This window comes from Pongo pygmaeus, chromosome 14, assembly GCF_028885625.2.
Source record: "Pongo pygmaeus isolate AG05252 chromosome 14, NHGRI_mPonPyg2-v2.0_pri, whole genome shotgun sequence".
Classification (NCBI taxonomy): Eukaryota; Metazoa; Chordata; class Mammalia; order Primates; family Hominidae; genus Pongo; species Pongo pygmaeus.
Genome location: NC_072387.2, coordinates 103,856,241 through 103,877,970, shown reverse-complemented (window position 1 = coordinate 103,877,970; position 21,730 = coordinate 103,856,241). Strand labels below are relative to the sequence as shown.

The window sequence follows — 21,730 nt, the reverse complement described above, 5'->3', positions numbered from 1 at the left end:
GATTTTTTTAATATTGCACGGCCACTATTAAAGTATTTGAAATTTTGATCTCAAAACCCAAGACTCCTATGTGAGTTAGGAAAAATAAATATAAATCCTCTATGAAGAAACTGGAAGACTGAATGCAGCCTATAGGCTCAGCCTTTGATCTGGCCACATGCTGCAACCTGAAATCATTGTTCTCAGGCTTGACCTTTCCTCTCACTTTGTTCTGGCAGCTTTCCAAAGAGGGACAGGTGGTTTTAGGGCATTTTCTTGTGTTACAAATCAAATAATATTTCATGGCTTTCACCTTTAATGGGCTAAGCAGAAGGCATTCGACAAAAGTCACTACGGAGGCTTGGGGAAATAATTTATACTCCGGGGCGTTCTTAAATCAGTAACTTGGCAATTTGGGATTCAAAAAGCATCACTGCTGTCTCAAATGTTTCATTGCAAAAGCTGCATCATGTATATTTGTGTTGTTCCTTGGGGGACTCAATGTCCAGAAACCAATGAATAATTACCTCGGTCCTTACATATTGTGTTTTCGTTGGTGACAATCATGCCACAGGACATGCAACGAAGCAAGGGGCTGCTTTGTGATATTCTTGCCAGTGAAGGAAATGAATGCCTTTTGGGGAAGGTTTTTGTAAAATTAACAACTTTCATGCTTCAGCTTAAAATCTAGAACTTGGTAATGGCCAGAAGAACGTAATTCTAGATTTCGTGCAATGAGAATTGCAAAAAGTCAAAACCAATAGAAAATCAATTTCCTCTTGAACTGACTGCAATTATGAAATGTCAATGTGCATGATAAATATAATTATTAAAGGGCTTCTGAGTCTAAAAACATATTTTGGAGAGCAACTGAGGCATGACTCTGTTAAATCATTATGTTAAGCATTCTCATATTTGCACTGTTAACATTCTAGCTGCATTTAATTAAAGAGGTTGGAGCATATAGACAAAGGCTCATTCTGAGAGTACACAGTGATTAGCAGGCTGTTGAATGCTTAATATTTAGGGGTAAAGGCAGTATGATTTCACAGGGAAGGAAAATGCAGGCCATCTGTGTGGAGCCCAAGATGGGGAATTCCGGGTACAATCTGTCAGAGTTGATTAAGTTGGCCACATCTGGGCTGTGAAAACCCTCCAGTGGTTCGTGACATCCCAGCTTTTGTTCCAGGAACATAGAACACTACTATTTTCAGTATTCAATTGGATGTTTCCACTTTTGGTCCCACTGTTTCTCAAATCCAACAAGACCTAAAGAGATAGAAGAAACCCATGTTTGCCATTCCCCAAACTAGCTTCCTGTTTGCTAACAGAACTGTCTTTCTCTCAGGCACTTATCTCAGTCATATCTGATGTATTTCTTTCTTTGCCCTCTTCTTTTAGTCACCTCTATTTAGACCCGGAGTCCTATAAATTTTTATGTCCAACTCTACCATTATTGCTGCCTCCCTTTCTCCTTTTGTGCCACGCTTAGATGACCTATCTACCACAAGTCTCATCCATCTGAATCCATCTTTTACTTAGCTGCCAGATTACTATTTAGATCCTGACACTCCCTGGATAAAAAAACCCTGTGCCTTGTCATTGCCTACAAGACAAAAGAAGGTCAGGTATTTGGCCTGACTTTTAAAGCCTCCACCGTCCAATTCTGCCCAGCCTTACCTCCCTGTACACAACGGCAAGTAAGTCTATTTCAGCTGGGCTGGTTTTCTCACAAGCTCCAAAGCACATCATACTTATTCCTACCTTCCTACCACTGTTTTTCCCCGCTGGTGTCACCAAGCACTTATTCATTTGAGCAGGGGCAAGGCCATCTCTGCTGGGATGGGTCCTGCATCTCAGGAACTAAGGCAAATCGAGAAACAGGGATAAGAAGAAGCTTGCTTGATGAAGTGCGTTTCTACTCTTGTCACTTCAGTTCTGACTGATTAACAATTAGTTGATAATTCTCCATTGGTTTCCAGCTTGCCCCTGTTATGTGTTTGGCTTACATGTTTCTGGTGTCTTGATGTTTTCCTGCCTGCTTGCTTACTCTCTTGCTTCCTCCTTTCTACTTTCTGTTCATACCTTCACAGGTTATTCACCTGCACAGGAGCCCACATTTCTTCTGCCCTCAGTGCTCTGTGAATGTGCCTTATCCCTTGGTGATTTACATAAATTATCTAGTTTAATCCTCACAATGCTAAGAGGTAGGTACTATTATCTCCAGTTGGCGAATGAGAAAACTGAGATTTATGCAGGTTAAATTATGTTCCCTAAGTCACACAGATTATAAGTGGTGGAGTCAGGATTCAAACTCATGCAGTGACTGAAGGACTGGTGCTCTTACCTATGTCTTCTACATTTAACCAAAGCCCACTTTGAAAGCACACATCTCATCTCTTTGGAAAATGATAATTTCTCAGATCTCAGGCCCAGGTTATGTGGTTATTATTTTTGGTGTGTTTACCATATATGTGCCTAGTCTAGATCTAAGCAAAAAGAAACCATCCAGTGAATTTTTTTTTAGGAAAATGAAACATATTCAGAGGTTGAGCCATGTCAAGCAAATTATAGATGTTTTAATGCTATAAGCCTGCCTGTCCAGTACAGTAGCCAGTAGCTACATATGGTGATTGAAATTTAATTAAAATAGCTTGATTGTGGTAATTACTTCACAATGTATATGTACACCAACTCATCACATTGTACATCTTAAATATACACAAATTTTATTTGTCATTTATTTCTACCTCAATAAAACTGGAAAAAATAAGTAAATAAAAAATTTAGTTTCTAAGGCACACTAGCCACATTGTAAGTGCTCAACAGCCACATGCAACTAATTTACATTAATTAAAATTAAATAAAATGAAACATTGAGTTGATCAGTCTTACTAGACGTACGTCAAGCGTTCAAACACCACATGTGGCTAGTGGCTGCTATGCTGGTAGCACAGACATAGAACATTTCCATCATCACAGAAAATTCTATTAGACAGTGCTGGCAATATCAGATTCTCAATTTCTTCCAGTATAGCTTATCAATCCTTGTAGTCACAGATTAACAGTCACTTCCTAAATGCTCAGTAGGAGTTAATTGGTACCGTGGGTTATTAACCTGAAGCCAAAGCCTGGAATTGCAACTTACGAGTTGTATGACCTTGAACAGGTCACTGAAATTCTCTGGTTTCAGTTTTCCCATCTGTAAAATGGAGATCATAATATTAACTACTTAATAAGGTTGTTTTAGGATTAAAAGTTTAAAGTTTAAAGTAATCACAATATTGTCTGGTATAAAGTAAGTGCTCAGTAAATACTATTAGGTATTTTTTTAATTTATATAATGTTCTCCCAATGAGATCTAGAACCATAGAAATAGAAGAACAGAATTTCTTATAACTCTTGCTTAATTTTAGAATTTAGATATTATGGTTGCAAGTGAGTAGCAAGACACATTTAAACATTTTCTCCGGGACAAACTCGGAGAGTGCATATCTGGATCTTTAATTATTAATTAAAAGTGTGGTATTAGGCACATGTTAAACTGGGTCACCAAGAACTTGCCGAACATTTTAAATTCAGCCACAGGGATTTAACTGCAAAATACTGCAAGGCTGGATAATGAATGGACATACGTGTTTCATTTAGTGCAGAAGCCTTTTATAAGTAAGCTCCTATGCCCGATCCTCATCCTCCAAGTGCTCCGTAATAATTGCAAAATTATTCCTGAAGTCCTCTTAGGACTATTGATGATTTTAGTTCTCTCGTCTGGTTGAGTCATACCAGTAGGCTTTGGACTATGGAATACATTTCTATGTATGTTCAACTCAGAAGAGTTTGGAACACTCAACTATTTTAAAGACGAAACTGATCTAACAATAACTAGAGGCACTGAATTTAAAGAACCAGGATACACATGTACCAGTGATAATACCAAGGGCTACAAAGAGCTGTTTAGTTGAACGATTGTGGTGGATTTTGAGAATACCCTCCTCCCGAAGTCAATGAACTCAGGTAGAAAAGAGAGATTTTGCTTCCTATGAGATAACTAATCTCTTCAAGCTGGTGTGAAACAATCCAAAAGATAAATGTAGTGCTGAGGTAGGAGAGGGTCACTGCCAGGATTCATTCAGTCTGAAAACTATATCAGCTCTGGCGACCAAATGGGTAGCCATTGTTACTTCTAAAACTTTCTCACATCTGCTGATTTACTCATTTCACCCAGCAGAATTATTAGGCCCTTTTTCAAATCAGCTAATTTCCCGAGCATTGAGATTTTAGTGGTGAATATTGACAGCCTTATTTGGCATCTAATTATCGGTGTTATCTTTCTAGAAGATTCCTGCCTCTTAAAGAATAAAAATGTGATGCGTACAGATATATTCCTGCTTGGGGTGATGCCATATATTCAACTACTTACTTTTCATTTCTCTTTCTAATTTTCACTTCTTCAGAGGTTATAATAAAGGAAATCCTTAGCGTAGCAAATTATTTAAATCTATGCAAAGAAAAAAATCGAAGACATATCTTTTTCATGTGGGATTTATATATAAGCTGTTATTTGAAGGACAAGGCATATTTCATGCTCTATTTTAATTTAAATTCTCTCCTGGCTATCTGACCAAGTATCTAGGGACACAATATTTTTAAATGAGTTACAACCACAAGTTTTCATATACCATGAAGGTTCCCAAAAGCTTAAATTACTTCCATTAATACTTATACCTACTCCCTCTTTAGAGTAACAAAAGGAAATGATCTATTTAACCACTAAAATAAGTCACTGAGGCCGTCTCTTCTAACCTGGTTTCCACCCCGGTTCCTTAGAGAGTTGTTCACAATAAACAAGTCACAAAGACAGCCAGATGAAGAGATTACAGCAGTCTCTTTTATAATTGTTAAAGAAAGAACCCTGAGGAAAAACAAACTCATTTCAAAAATGACTCAAATATAAAGACATGATTAGCAGTTTTACTTTTGAGATAACTATGAATTAAAGGAGGTTTTAGAGCAATCGAAATATACATATCCACACACACACATATTCAAAGTAAATACTATGTTTGTCGGAAAAGAAGTCTAAGTACCATCATTTAACACTTTTATAATTAAAATATTTTAATAAAATGTTGCCACATTGCACAAAGATGTGTTAATTTATTATTTGGGTTAAAATAAGGCTTTTCACTTTAGCTGCTAATCTTGAGACTTTTAAAGTAATCTAAATGCCTCAGGAGGTGAACCGCCTTCCTTTATTCTATTATATTGGTCACCACATGAAGGACTCTGGTTATGGTGGCCGTGGGACTTGCTACAACTTTGCTATTTGTGAGTAGCTATGTGGTTTGATGTTTTCTTTAACGATCCAGTTACTTAGCTCTATGTTCCTTACTTTCTAGTTCTACATCGCAATAATTTCTGCTATCACATGTCCCTTTTATCTCCTAAAACTGGAATAGCTAAGAATGTCATTGGGCTAATGTGCAGAGTGTTAAGATTTTTGCCCGGGTTTCTGGGCCTTTTGGAATAGATTTAATTCCACTGTAAAGAATCATCAAATATTTTCTTTTGGCATGACAAAAGTCAGGCACCTGTGTCATAGCTTGAATTTGAAAACATGACAGTGAAAATTGTAACATGTTATTAAAGTCAAACGTCAATTACTAAAAACAAGTACGTTTTATATATAAATAAATTAAACTACCTATAGAAAATACATTGAAGAGTAAACTAAAATCAAAATGCAAAATTCCAAATTCAAAGGCAAATTCTCTAACTACCTTGAATAGTTTTAATGTGCTCTGCTTTCTCTTGGTCAACTAAATTCTTCTGTTGTTGGTTCTCATAGAAATTAAAAAGCTTGATAAGGCATAAGACGTACTTTAGTAAACTTCCTATTATATATATTTTAATATATATTTATATCTATATTTAGTAAACTTCCTATTATACATGAAATATTTTGCTTCCTAATGAATTTTAGTTTCACAATAGGTATGCCTCATTTCAGACCATTGCTTTGTGCCATATTATTTTGTACCATAAATCTCATCTTGAAAATCTCGATTACACAATATCATTTACAGTAATCAGTAAATAAGAAATAGAACAATTACAATTATTAATTGCATAGAAGTTGAGCGTACAGGAACTAGAAATAAATGGATGAACAAAAGTTGGAATTGGGCGTAAAGGAAATACACACACCCACACACACATCCCCTAGAATGACGACTTGCCTATTATATCCAGCAATTTTAGGTCTGATGTATGTTGCCTCCTTTGATCCATGGGAAAATTGCTTGATTCAAAATAGAAATTGTGCTTCTGTGAATCCCTTGAGTTGTTGCCTCAAGATCAACATTAGTAAGTGTTCAGAGGTTAAGAAATGCCTGTCTCTATATCTGCTGAATACCCACACATTATGCCACCAACCTTAAGGCATTAACCCTATTGTATCACATAAAAACACTTTCACATATGCAGAGTTCAGAGTAAACCGTTTTCTAAACTTAGGTAATTGACAGCAAATGTAGCCAGCGACAGGCTGTTGGGTGCCAGCCAACTGTTTTCTTTCTTTCTTTTCTCTTTCTTTCTTTCTCTCTTTCTCTCTCTCTCTCTCTTTCTCTCTCTCTCTCTCTCCTTCCTTCCTTCCTTCTTTCTTTCTTTTTTCTTTCTTTCAGCAAGTAGTTAGTACTGCTTATGCATCCTGCCAGCATTACATGAGAACACAACATATGATAAATGCCCACAAGAAATGAGAAATATTGAGTCAATGACTGTAAAAGAAAGACAGAGGGTTGGATGGTGTTAGATTTCACCTGACAGAAAACAGTGTTCTTTGTTTTTTTGTTTTTTTTTTTTTGACCTTTCTGCAATTTTCTTTTTTTTAAATTTTAATTAATTAATTTATTATTATTATACTTTAGGTTTTAGGGTACATGTGCGCAACGTGCAGGTTAGTTACATATGTATACATGTGCCATGCTGGTGCGCTGCACCCACTAACTCGTCATCTAGCATTAGGTATATCTCCCAATGTTATCCCTCCCCCCTCCCCCTACCCCACAACAGTCCCCAGAGTGTGATGATCCCCTTCCTGTGTCCATGTGTTCTCATTGTTCAATTCCCACCTATGAGTGAGAATATGCGGTGTTTGGTTTTTTATTCTTGCGATAGTTTACTGAGAATGATGATTTCCAATTTCATCCATGTCCCTACAAAGGACATGAACTCATCATTTTTTATGGCTGCATAGTATTCCATGGTGTATATGTGCCACATTTTCTTAATCCAATCTATCATTGTTGGACATTTGGGTTGGTTCCAAGTCTTTGCTATTGTGAATAATGCTGCAATAAACATACGTGTGCATGTGTCTTTATAGCAGCATGATTTATAGTCCTTTGGGTATGTACCCAGTAATGGGATGGCTGGGTCAAATGGAATTTCTAGTTCTAGATCCCTGAGGAATCGCCACACTGACTTCCACAAGGGTTGAACTAGTTTACAGTCCCACCAACAGTGTATAAGTGTTCCTATTTCTCCACATCCTCTCCAGCACCTGTTGTTTCCTGACTTTTTAATGATTGCCATTCTAACTGGTGTGAGATGGTATCTCATTGTGGTTTTGATTTGCATTTCTCTGATGGCCAGTGATGGTGAGCATTTTTTCATGTGTTTTTTGGCTGCATAAATATCTTCTTTTGAGAAGTGTCTGTTCATGTCCTTCGCCCACTTTTTGATGGGGTTCTTTGTTTTTTTCTTGTAAATTTGTTTGGGTTCGTTGTAGATCCTGGATATTAGCCCTTTATCAGATGAGTAGGTTGCGAAAATTTTCTCCCATTTTGTAGGTTGCCTGTTCACTCTGATGGTAGTTTCTTTTGCTGTGCAGAAGCTCTTGAGTTTAATTAGATCCCATTTGTCAATTTTGGCTTTTGTTGCCATTGCTTTTGGTGTTTTAGACATGAAGTCCTTGCCCATGCCTATGTCCTGAATGGTAATGCCTAGTTTTTCTTCTTTGTTTTTTTAAAAAAGTCTTTCCTGGTGCTTTCAGGAATGCGCAAGGGCAAATGCGAGTCCTCTAGCTAACAGAACAGATTTTCAAATAATTGCTTTGGCTTTTGTTCCTCAATTTCAGGGTTGCGTTTCTGGACTGTATTATTAAATAGGCTCTTGTATTACATAAAGTAGAGATGAAGAAGCCTTGAAAGTTTGCTGATATATAAGCTCTTGGGTTTTTCCTTTTCTTTGGTTTAAAGGAAATCATTTTCTATGTTTAGATTCTAGAGGTTTTTGTAACATGGTATTTCAGGAATAGCAGCCAGTGTCATATCATATTTACTACGGAATTATTTGTAACTAAAAGAGTTTCTTGTCAGATTTATATTATGGACTTTTATGCCTGAGAAGGTCTTTGAAAGAACAGTATCTTACACAAATGCTTGAAATCGTTCCTTCTACCTATTTTATCTCCTGAAATGCAACATAACACAGTCCTGTACATTTTATAAAAGAAAATCTGAGTTTCCTCAGTAGAAACAATAAATGTTTATTTTCTAATATCAAATAAGGCTTATCTAGCAACATTTTCCCAAACACAAAGTTACAAATGCACAAATTACCATGAGAATTGACAACTCCTGTAGGTTCCAAGAAAGTCATTTGTGCACCAAGTAGCCATTCATTACATGACACTAGTCATTGGACTGACCTAACACAGCTTCCTTGTGGCTGGCTCTAATTTATAATTTGATAGCAGCTGTCACAATGAAAGAATCAGGTACATTATCTGATTTGTTTCTGCCATCCCTGCACTCATGAGTCCATTAACAACAGGGATATGTGAATTTTAAATTACTGAATTAGTCATACTTCCATTAAAAGAATAGACTTACAAAGTAAAATAGAACAGCCTCTTAGAATATTCCCTTCCATTTCTCTGTACAGTTGGGTCCATTATTCGATTCAAAGAACATATACTGGGTACTGTTCTCAGCAAACAGTGGCCTTATCTGTTCTCTATTCCATTCCCATGCCTAAACCAAAACAAAGTCCAAAGTAGGCACTTAGTAAACATGTGTTGGACTAATGAATATGTGAGAGAATCAGTGAATAGTGCCCACTGCAGGGTCTCTCGGCCTGCCACAGATGCAGTGCCCACCTTGGGTTTCATGTTTGATACTCTTACGACAGTTTTTAGTCTTTGGGCTGCCTGGCAACTTAATAATTGGCAAGTTTGAAAAGAAGAAGCCCAGAAAGTTTGATATCACTGGTATATCTGGTCTATGAGTGCCCAAGGCTTAAATTTAAAAACACTAGCTGCTTTGCTGGCTTCCCCCACAACGCCCTTTGGAGGGCATCTAAATCAAGATAACTCAACTTTTTTCTGATGAAAAATAACACAAATCTCATCAGTTCAAATCAGTAGTAGTGGGGAGGTAAGACTTGATCACAGAAAATGTCAAAAATAAAACAAACAAGCATTTAAGAACCACTGACAAATCATGCTAGACCTATTGAGAGTGACACGGGAAACTGGAACTGTCTGAGGGCTTTGGTGTAACAATTATATATGCTGTGGCTATTTAACATCAATTATGTTTGACAATGCCAATTCAATACAATCTTATTTGCTATTTTATTCTACACTTAACAAAGTAGGGCTTCTCTGACCCCCCGCAGACTAAGTTAAGTCCCCCAGCCGAGTAAAGGCTTAGCATCCCATGCTTCTGTTATCCTAACACTTTGTCATAGTTTGTTATAATTATTTTAACTATGTTAAATTCCCTAAGGGCAAAAAATGTATATGCCTAGCTTACCCAATATAGTGAGTTGGATTATTAGGGTCTTTGCTAACTGGTGTGGCCTAAAAAATTAGGTTGCATAATTGGGACAAAAACACTCAGGTCTCACTTTTATACTTGCTGTTAGAAGCATTCTATAACTCTAAGGGATAAAAAGTAGTATGCAATAATACAGAATCCCTGCTTTTGTCTCACCAACCTTTGCCTCTCCTCATTGGCAACATCTTTTAGAAATCTCTCTCTGGTTCTCATAGTCTATAAAATCTTAGAAGGTACCAGATGTTTGCAGGAGGCTGTCCCACACATCCTCAATTTTAAAGTAGATGTAAGATTTACTATAGCTATATAAATGTAATTCAGCCTTGACTTTTGCATTCATGAGCTAGTTGTAATCTGCAACACGGCCTCTTGTGAAATAGAACAATTCTTATCTATGGAGCGTTGATAACAATGCCAAACACTCAAAAAAACCACAGGATATTACTGAAGCGAGTTCTGCCCACAAACTCTTTCTCTCTCTAGGAGATTTTAATTTAACATAAACATTTTTCAAGAAAACCATTTTGCATTTGGCAGCATGCAAAAGCTAGGCTGGGATAAGTTGTGTGTGAAAATACAGCAACACCTGGGATAAGTGCCTGAGCAGAGACTGTTAATGCCTTAAAACAGGGTTTTCTCCTACCGCACTGCATAGTTTCTAATAGTGAGAATAGGCTAAAAGCCACTCTCCTGTTTCTTCTGGTCCTGCCTAGCTCAGGGGTGCTATGGAATACACCATTCATTTGGAAGCAGCAAGTGGAATCTGGGTTGTGCTTCATCCTGGGGAACCCCATACACTACTTACTACAAAGCAAGTGAAGGGGCGGGCCTGAGGCTGATGAGGATTTTTAAGTACTCTAAAATAGGTCTAGCTGCATTTTTTCAATGTTGTAAGGAAGTTTTCAAAGAAAAGTTCTTCATGTAAAAATGGAGTTTCTTTTTCTTATAACAGTTAACTTGGTAAGAATCTTTTGAGCAATTCCTCTGTGCAGGGAACTGAGTTAAACTTGCTGGAGGAGGACTATGAAAATGCATCCTAAATAGACTCCTGATTTTTTCGAAGAACATGCACACACACGCACACACACGCGCACACACGCACACGTGCACGCACGCACACGTGTGCACACACACACGCACACGCATGCACGCACACACGCACGCACATGCACATGCACACAGGCATGCACACACACGCACACAGGCACGCACACACGCACACGCACACACGCGCACACGCACACACACACGCACACACCCACGCACACACGCACACACGCACACACGCCCCAACTACAGAACTTCAGTAGTGGTTGGAATACCAGAGGTTTTTACTGGAATGCTTAAAACACTTAACTTTCTTTTGACATGATCCAGACACCGACTGAACTCTAAACAGTCACTAATCACTTTCAACTAGTTTGTGGCATTGTAAAGACGGGGAGGATGTGCCCCCAATTTGACTCTTGTTTTTATTGACGGTCGATTGCATACCACTGTTAACATTTTAGATAGGCACATTATAATTAAAGAAAAACATCTCTAAAATGTACAAACTGGGACATTTGTGTAGCTGGCAGGGAAAGTACACGCAACTGACAGCAACAGGAGTGAAGGTTTTGATGAAGAGATGCCAGAAGCCCAAAGTGATGGGCTGCAGGTGCTACGCAGAGAGAGGGCTATTATATATAATTTTTGTTGGATTACCGATTTGCTCACTGATCTTTGCTGCTGCATTTATGAACACTGTAACACTGTCATCTGAGATGTATCTGTGTGGAAAATGGAGTTGGCACATTTGACTAATTCATGCCATAAATTTGTGAACTAACGCTTCACACCCAGACAAGTATTAGCAAGAACACATTTTTCTCCATAAGTCTATGTTGGTGGTCAATTCTCAATGCCACAGCAGAACCCAAAGAAGGAAAACTGGAAGAATTTTCTCAAAGACATCTAGGACTAATAAAAAAAAAGAGACAGAGGGGAAGGGCAAGGTGGCTCACACCTGCAATCCCAGCACTTTGGGAGGCTGAGGCGGGCGGATCATGAGGTCAGGAGATCGAGACCATCCTGGCTAACACGGCGAAACCCCGTCTCTACTAAAAATACAAAAAATTAGCCGGGTGTCGTGTCGGGCACCTATAGTCCCAGCTCCTCGGGAGGCTGAGCCTGAGACAGGAGAATGGCATGAACCCGGGAGGCAGAGCTTGCAGTGAGCCGAGATCCTGCCATTGCACTCCAGCCTGGGCGACAGAGCAAGACTCCATCTCAAAAAAAAAAAAACAAAAACAAAAACAAAAAACGAGACACGAGACGGGAAGAAAGGGTATGAAATACGTTCATATAGGACGAACCACCACACTTGCTTTTCATTAAAGTACATCCAGCAACACATAGTGGGTTCAAATTTTAGTTTTTGAATCCAGTGATTTTCCAGACATTCAATTTCACATCAAATCGGTATCTAGGAAACTCAATTGATCGAAAGCGTAAGGATTTGTTTTCCGTTCAAACAGCCAGTAAGCACTGAGGACAAAAAGCCAATTAAGAAGTCACTGTGGCTCTTACAAGTTAAAAAGCCTACATTCTCATTCTTAATCATGTCCTGCTCTAAGTAACAAAATCCACAAGCCCATCTTCTTCAATAACTTGCAGACTGACTGAAGCCAACTGAACTGTGCTAGGAATTAGGGCATTTCAACCAAAAATATGGATGACTATATGACTCCAAATGATGCTATGAGGTTTAATCTGACTTTAAAATAAGCAGATCTTTTTAGATTTCTTGATGAGTGTACCTTTTTATCAGCATTAGTTGGGTATTCTGTCTTTGCTAAAAAATCTAAATCTTCTAAGATCAAGTTTATTTTTAAAAATTCATACCCCCTCCACAATTTTAGCAAAGAAAAAAAATCTTAGTAAAGAATCATGTCATTTTATGTCAGAAGGATACCTTAATGATTAACTTTTAAAAATTCCTTCATTTTTCAAATAAAGTAACTCATGATCATACAAACAGATTTTGTTCTCCCACTGTGGGGAGAGGTAACAGCACTTCAATTTATTCTTTCTGAAATAAAACCATTTCCTCTGGCCTTCCTAAGCAAAATGGTGAATTAGCCAATGGGTTTCATTATCAGAGCTGAGGCCTGTTAACCTAAGCACATCTTTGTACAGTGAGCTTCAGTTTTTCTGAATTCTAACATCTTTTTTCTATCCTACGCAAATCTTAGTTGTCAGAACACTCTACTCGTGCATGTTCGTTTAGAGGTTTGCATAAATGACGAAGGCCCTCAGAGGCTGACAAATGCCGCTGCTATTTTCACCACTCTGCTTGTCACTGTGTAATTGCAGTAAATGCAATTGAAAGTACTTTTATTTGAAGGCTATTTGACAGAGGGGGAGAAAACACATTTACTCTTTCAAGTCCTGTGTATTTTCCTGGGAGAAGCCTGCCTAAAAAATTTGTCCTTTTATCCTTGGATGGCAATTTGGGAACTATCTTTGGGTCATGCAACCCCTTGAATGATTTCTGCAACCCAAGAACAGAGCCTTGATTCAGAGACCTTCCCCTCCATTCTCCCCACCTCTCTGCCTCCTGCCTTCTAGAGACTGGAAGGTTGTTTCATGCTTGTGTGCTTAAAGCCTTCTTTTCCACAGAATGAGATAGAAAATTTGCATATTTTAGCCAAAGTATTGATCTATTTTCATTCTAGGAGTTCAAGGAAAGAGTTGTTTGCTAATATGGTGGCTATGTTGAGGTAATACAAATCAAAAAGAAATAGTACAGTGGACTTTTTTTTTTTACAAGATTCTTTTCTAAAGCGTCCTTTCTCACGGGAGTGCACGGAACTTCAACAAGATTACTTTTGTTTTCATCAGAGAGGACAGTTAGCTCAATATAGCTGGGGTGCACAATCTTTAACAGGACTGTCCCATATAATATACAGTAAAAACATAAGGAAAATATAAAATAATGTTTATAATTTGCTAAACATGGTGTTAAAAATCATCCTAGTCTCTAAAAGTCATCATAACATTTTTTTTTTTTTTTTTGAGACAGGGTCCCACTCTGTCACCCAGGCTGGAGTGCAGTGACGCAATCACAGCTCACTGTAGCCTCGACCTCCGAAGCTCAAGCAATCCTCTCACCTCAGTCTCCTAAACAGCTGGGACCATAGGTGTGTGCTACCACGCCCAGCTTACTTTTTATTTTTTGTAAAGATGGGAGTCTCACTATGTTGCCCAGGCTGGCCTCAAACTCCTGGGCTCAAGCAATCTGTCTGCACTGGCCTCCCAAAGTGCTGGGATTACAGATGTGAACCACCGTGTCTGGTTTCTTATAACTTCTGACCCACCCATCAAGCCCCATAAACACTTGCTGTTGTCCCGTCTCTGTTCTCGGATCCACTTAAACACTTCTTACCTATAAACAGATTCCACTCTGTGTCGAGGTCAGCCTGATTTGCCAAGCAGCCCTTCATGACGTTGAGACAGTAGTTGTTGCAGGGCCTCACAGTGGGAAGCCCCCGACAGTATGGGCAGTACAGCATCTTCATGAGGGCACGGATGCACCCTGGGGTTGGGCTGACCTGCAGATTTATTGCAAAGAAAAAGAAAATCAAAAATAAGAAAGATAAAGAGGAGGAAAAAAAGACAAAATAGCAGTGATAAACCACAAGCAGAATCTTAACCCTTTGTAATTACTGATCTTGAATCCATTCAATTCCTGTTGAATTCTTCTGCTTGGCATAGTAATAACTTTTTTGCATGTCCCTGTGAACATTTTCATATCGATGTCATTGTAATTCAGCCCTAAAGCCTAGACACTGTTTCATTGCCATAGAACATGGAATGAGATAATGCATGTGAAAGCAATTTGCAAAGTTAAAAGCCCCATAAAAATGTAAGTATTATTAAAGTTTAATGTGACACCTTCAGAAAATTTTCCAACTGGTTATTTGACCCTGTTTCTAAAGGAGGTTGGCAGATATATTTCCTTTGTATATAACGTTTCTTCAAAGATCAATATCAACTTCTCTGAGATCTCTGAGATCCAGGCCTGCTTAGAAGCAACGGAACTGCCAAGGTACCATCTTTGGGCATCTGCAGCTTTTGCACTTCTGGAAAATTCATGGAAAATTTCAAGGACCAGTGTTAAATGTGAGAAGCAATCCTTGCAGTAATTCAGAGGAGCTACGTATCCACTGACAATGAAATGCTATTTGCCCTGGATCAGAAAATCAGGGCTCCTCAATTAATCAATTCTAAACCAATAAGGGCTTTTTTTAGACTCATTAAAAATTCTAATTTGACTTCAAGAGGAAGGAATATTTAAGACAGGATATGGTTCCCACCCAAATCTCATCTTGAATCGTAGTTCCCATAATCCCCACATCATGGGAGGTGAATCATGGGGGCAGTTCCTCTCATTCCGCTATTCTTGTGATAGTGAGTGAGTTCTCACCAGGTCTGATGGTTTTATGGGGGTTTCTCCCCTTTTGCTTGGCACTTCTCCTTGCTGCCACCATGTGAAGAAGGATGTGTTTGCTTCCCCTTCTGCCATGTTTGTAATTTCTTGAGACCTCCCCAGCCATGCTGCACTGTGCGTCAATTAAACTTCTTTCCTTTAAAAAATTATACTCTCGGGCAGTTCTTTATAGTAGTGTGTGAAAATGAACTCATACAAGATAGTGGAGACCAAAATTAGAAAGCAAATACAGAAAACTTCTCTTATTCATGACTAGATGTAAAAATTTTTGCCATATTCATTTCGTTGGTTCCATATCACTTTGATGTTTTAGTCAAGTAACTATACATTGCTGTACTTGCATTCTAGATCTGAGGAAAAAATCTAATTTGTATCATTTGGCCCTCTTGGAGAGTGGTGGACTTGAGCTCACAGGTAACAACATTCAGATGCTGAAGAAACATAACACCAGTGTATTGATGGAACAACAAGAAATGTTTCCACATAAATGGATACTTTCAATTACTACAGCTATTTCTTTATGATTCCATCCCTTACCTAGAATAATTTTGAAATTTTTAATGCAAGCCTTTGGTTTCTGTAACATTTTCTTAATTTTACCCAGTACGTTGACAAAATCACTAAAAAATTATTTTAGGAAATAAAGCTGTCTATTTACACACTAAAATTTCTAGTTGTCCTTTTGAGTTTTTTTGCATTTTCTTTCCAAAATTTTATGAAAGTTTTCAAACATGCAAAATAGGTGAAAGACTTTCACAGTTCACAGCCACATATCCTAGATTGTACAGTTCACATTTTTCTACATTTGTTTTTTCACACATCTGTCCATCCTTCGACCCATCCTCATTAACCTACCTCATTTTTCATGCCAAAGTATTATCCTTTAATTTTTTTTTATCCCAGAGTAATATCTTTTTCATTTTTACTTTTCCTGATAATTCAATACTGGCTTGAATAAAATAGAATCAACATGATCAACAATAGAAAGTCAGTGAGTAAAATACTCTAAGTCAAATAAGTGAGGTAAAATATAATTGGCCTTTCTTTATAAAGGTATTCATAGAATGGTTTCCTATCGATTAATTCTAAAACTCATTTTCCAACAACAAAACAGAAACAACAAATGAGTGTAAAGGTGAGGAGTCTGTTGACTTTTCTTTTAAGGATATATTAATGCCATTATGTAATCTCCAGACAGGCTATTTTGTAGACAGAGCCAAATTTGTCCAAGGCCATACCATGCTGAACGCACTCAATCTCACCTGATCTTGGAAGCTAAGGAGGGTTGGGCCTGGTTAGTACTTGGATGGGAGATAGTGCCAAGTTTTACCCATAACTGAGCAGCACTGTTTCAAAATTTTCCTTTATCACATGTGTCCCAAGCCATTCACAAAAAAAGAAAATAAAAAAAAAAACAGGAAAAAGAATTTTGCATTCCTCAGACAATATTAATGTGAAATTTAAAATTCTTACACATTTTCCTTATCGGCATGGTTGCTATCTTGCAAACTTACTGGGCGTGGTTACTAACTTGCAAACCTTTACCACAGGATTTTATTTTCTACAGCCTTTGCAGTTTCTCTCCTGACTGATGCTTTTCTCCAAAGACTACCCAGTTTTCACTTGGGCTAACTAAGGTATTTCTACGTTTGAATCTGTTGGGTTTTGGTTACCTCGCCATTGGTATTATACGATGCTGTGCTTCTCACTCAGTGTTCTGGTATTAGAACCTAGAGCATTTGCCAATATTGGGGATATAAATTTGAGATCTCTTGGACGCCAAGGACTGTCTCATTCATTTTGATAACTTTCACTGCTACACATTTTATAACCTTGTGCTACGTACAACATGCACATCATATAAGGTATTACAATGATGACTTGGGTATTTGTTAAGTGCTTATTGAATCAAATGCTCTATTGTGCTTCCCCATTTCTTGGCCACATTGATATTCAAATTAAAAAAAGAACATGATGATTTTATACACCTTAGCATTCAATTGTTGCTTTTTAACTTTGTTTTCAAAGGCTATTGATTGCATTCATTCCAAAGCTTTTCATTTGTTTTTTTCATTGTGTTGGAACCGGTACTATTTTCTCAGTCTGACATTTCAGAAGAGTCTCCAACTCGGGGTAGCAACCAACAGAGAAAATTGAACAGCCTTAATAATCTGAAAGAACAATGTTGTTCAAGTTAAATGTGGGTCTCCGAGTACTTCTGGAAATGACATCCTTCCTGGTCAAATAAAGGGCAGTTGAAGAAGAAGAAAATGGAGCACAGGGGATCAGAGTTGAAGCTTTCATGTTCACAAATCACATCTTTTGAGCTTACACAACTGCATGCTTGAATTAAAATAAAAATCATCACTTCAAACTGAAGACTTTTAAAAGTAAGCTTCTGAAAATGTTGCTTTAAATGCCAATTGTGTGAGGAGACATCTCTATTTTTCATAGTGTTTTATAATTGTACAATAGATACTCTTTAAAAATCTTTTCATTTTGAAATTAATATAAGCTCAAAAATAGTTTAAAAAATAATAAACTCCTGTGTATCCTTCCTTCAACTTGCCTCAATAGTGACATCTTATATAGCTGTTGTGTAATATAAAAATGAGGAAAGTGACATTAGTGCATTGCTATTAACTAGTCTGTAGACCTCATTCAGATTTTAGAGTTTATGAACCTGTATTCATTTGTGTGTGTGTATGTGTGTGTGTGTGTGTCTATACACAGTTCTATGCTATTTTATTTCATGTATTCATTTGTGGAACCACCACCACTACAATCAACATACAGAACTGTTCTATCACCATAAAAGAACTCCCTTTTGCTACCTTTGCCTCATCTAATGTCCCCATCACCTGGCAACCACTAATCTATTTTCCAACTCTATAATTTTGTCATTTCAAGAATTCTATATAAATAAAACCATACAATACGTAACCTTTTGAGCTTGACTTTTTTTTTTCTGAGCATAATGCCCTCAAGGTCCATCCAACTTGTTGCATATATTAATAGTTCATCTCTTTTTATTGCTGAGTAGTATTCCATTATTTGGATGTATCAGAATTTATTTAACTACTCACCCACTGAAGGATATCTGGGTTGTTTCCATTACTTTCTTATTAGGAATAAAGTTGCTATGCAGATTTATGTACAGGTTTTTGTAGAAATATAAATTTTCATTTCTCTGAAAGAAGTGCCCAAGGGTGCAATTGCTGGATCACATGGTGGTAAGAGTATGTTTTGTTTTGTAAGAAATTGCTAAACTGTTTCCAGCTTTTTTGTAACATCTTACATTTCTACCAGCAATATGTGAGACCTCCAGTTTTATCCAAATTTTTACAGTGTATGTGACTGTCACTATTTTAGCCTTTCTATGGGTGTATCATGTACTTTTAAGTTTATCATGAGTTTCCTCCGGATAATATTTATACCAGTATTTAAGTTGAATAGATGTCAATGATCCAAAATGATCCACCAACTGGTTTGTGTAACACATCCAACACTAAAAAAAAAAACTCTGAAAAATTAGATAAGTCTATATGTTTAGCAAAACCAAAATAAAGAAAAGAGTTCTAAAAACTCATACTTAAAATTTAAAATAGAATAACACCTCAAGTTTAGAGTGCTTATGAGGACTATTTGTAAATTTATGGACCATTAGAAAAAAAATTACTGAAAAAAATGTGTTCTTTTAGCAACAATAAAGAACACAATCCCTCTTTAGAAATAAAAAGCTGAGATTATTTTTTTTAGTTGGTAATGTGGATTTTTGTTTATTTTTTAAATAATGTAGCTGTAACTTTCCAGATAGTCATAGTAAACTGGGAAATAAACTTGGGTCAAAGAATAAGCTGATGATGACAACATTCTTTTTTATACTTATTTGAGCTCTCACCTAACTTTTACATGCTGTTCATAATCTTTTGTCAAGGACTTAAGTAGACATTTCTCCAAAGATGACACAAAAACGGCCAACAGGAACACGAAAAGGTTCCCAACATCATTAGTCATCAGAGAAATGCACTATGAGATGCCATCTCACACCTGTTAGGATAAAAGCAGATGATAACAAGTGTTGGCAAGGGTGTGGAGAAAAATGGAACCCTTGTACATTGTTGATGAGAAAAGGGATTGATGTGGCCATTATAGAAAACAATATGGAGGTTCCTAAAGAAACTAAAAATAAAAACAGGTATAATGTCCAGTAATCCCTTTTCTGGTTATATATACCCAAAGGAAATGAAATCACCACCTTGTAAAGGTATCTGCACTTCCATGTTTATTGCAGCTTTATTCACAATAGCCAAGATATGAAAATAACACAGGTGTGCATCATGGGAAGAATGGATAAAGAAGTTGGTATATATGCACAATAAAATATCATTGAGTCTTAAAAAAAGGAGTTCCTGCCATCTGCCACAACATGAATGGACATATAGGGCATTATCCTAAGTGAAAAAAGCCAGACACAGAAAGAAAAATATTGCATGATTTCAAATATATGTGGCATCCGGGGAAAAAGGGTCAATTATATAGAGATAGAGAATAAAATGGTGGTTACAAGGGTTAGGATTGGGGCAGGAAATGGGGATATATAAGTCAAGGATGAAAAGTAGCAATTATGTAGGATGAACAATTTGAAAGATCTAATGTACAAAATGAAGACTATAGTTAACACTAGTGTATTGTATTCAGGACTTTTGCTAAAGAAAAAGATTACAGCTATTCTCTGAGAGGGGATGGGTGATGGTATAAGATGATGGGTATATTAATTTGTTCCACTACAGTAACCATTTTGCTATGTCCATGTATCTTAAACATCATGATATATACCTTAAAGATACACAGTAAAATTTATTTTGAAAACAATAATCCTTTGCCAAGAATTTACAATATTAGTTGGGAAAAAAGAAAATAGTCAATTGTTCCAATTTAGTTTTCCCACTACTGAAAAGACAGACACAAGTTTGTGAGCCAACTAAGTGAGATTTTGATAAGAATTCATTACATCTTGGATTTAGTTATTTTTTAATCTTCTGTTTGTGTATAATGATTGACATATATTATTATTTTGTAATTGATATTACAGTTTACTAGTCTTGAAAATATAGTAAAATTTATAACCAATGATCCTTGTAAAATAAACAAAAAGTAAATAAAATAACAAAAATCATTGAGTTCTTCGTTTGGAAACTCACTAATTTTTTTTTTATGGCTAAAGTGCAACACATTGAAACATAACAAGGAATATAAAAAGAACCCTTAATAAAGCTGTATTGTGGGGTAGGACAGAGACTTATCTACCTGGCTAGCCATGTATGTCAAAATGTTTTAGCAAGTAATTCTTATGTTTTCTAAATGGGATTTGAGGTATAGCATGTTCTTAGCCATGTAATAATATTTCATTTCAGGTCTCTAATACACTTAAGATTTCTATATCTGGACCAGCATTCATGTCATACATGGATGCTCACATTAGCTATTCCTAATAGTAGTCAATGTAATACGTGACCGTTTCTTAAAATATTAAATAAGCAAGAAAATATGTGAAAGTTAAAAGTCTATATATTATATATATATATAATACATAGACACAATGAACATACACCTAGAAGATGCTTGTTTCTATGAAAATCATATAACCAAAATAATCAAATAAACATATCTATCTTCTGCTCTCAAAAGATATATAAGTTAATGTAAGTAAAACATTCAGCTAGAATAAATTCTAAATGTCCTTTTGGGCAAGAGTTGATGCCTTCCTCCACAGTTTCTAATGTACAGTCATATTAAATGATGACTCATAAGAGTCATAATGAGTCATAATATGTCATTTGAGATGACTCTTGTGATTATGATCTTTTGATTTTCCTCATAATCTTATATCACCAGATCCTATCGAATGATTAAATTACATGTAAAGTATCTTTTGTGTTAAGTATTTTTGATTTTAATTCTTTAATAGTAACCTATAAATAGGCTTTGTAGTAAGCTCACGGGAAATTAAATTTATTTAATCTTTATTCGTTTGTGCAACCTTCATTCATCCATTTACTGGGATGAAAGAAGAAACCTAGTGCCATTATTGGGATGCCCAGAATATGTTCATGTTCAGTCATTTCAGGGAAATAAGTATTATCTTGGGAAAATGCAATGTAAAGGGAACCCATAAAAGGACAATTAGCTTAGAACTGAGAAGCCAGAGTAGACAGGGAGGGCTCTTGAAGGAAGACATGTAACAGATGTCTATAAGATAAGCATGGAAGATGAGTGATGTCACAAAAATGGCAGACACAGTGCCACAATTAGTCCCGCCACAGAAGAAAACAGCAAAACTAGCAAAAAATGACATGACAGAATCAACTTTTCAGAACACTGGAATCTAATAAAAACATACAGCAACCAG

At 36.7% G+C, this 21,730-nt stretch overlaps 1 protein-coding gene across 1 annotated transcript in view; it reads right to left on the bottom strand.

Moving 5' to 3' along the window:
• Positions 1-21,730, bottom strand: part of GPC6 (glypican 6) — a 1,194,386-nt gene that overhangs the window by 367,359 nt on the left and 805,297 nt on the right. Inside the window, exon 4 of the mRNA XM_054445853.2 lies at positions 14,254-14,419. Within this exon, the coding sequence (XP_054301828.1) occupies positions 14,254-14,419 (166 nt within the window). The remainder of the gene's footprint in view (positions 1-14,253; positions 14,420-21,730) is intronic.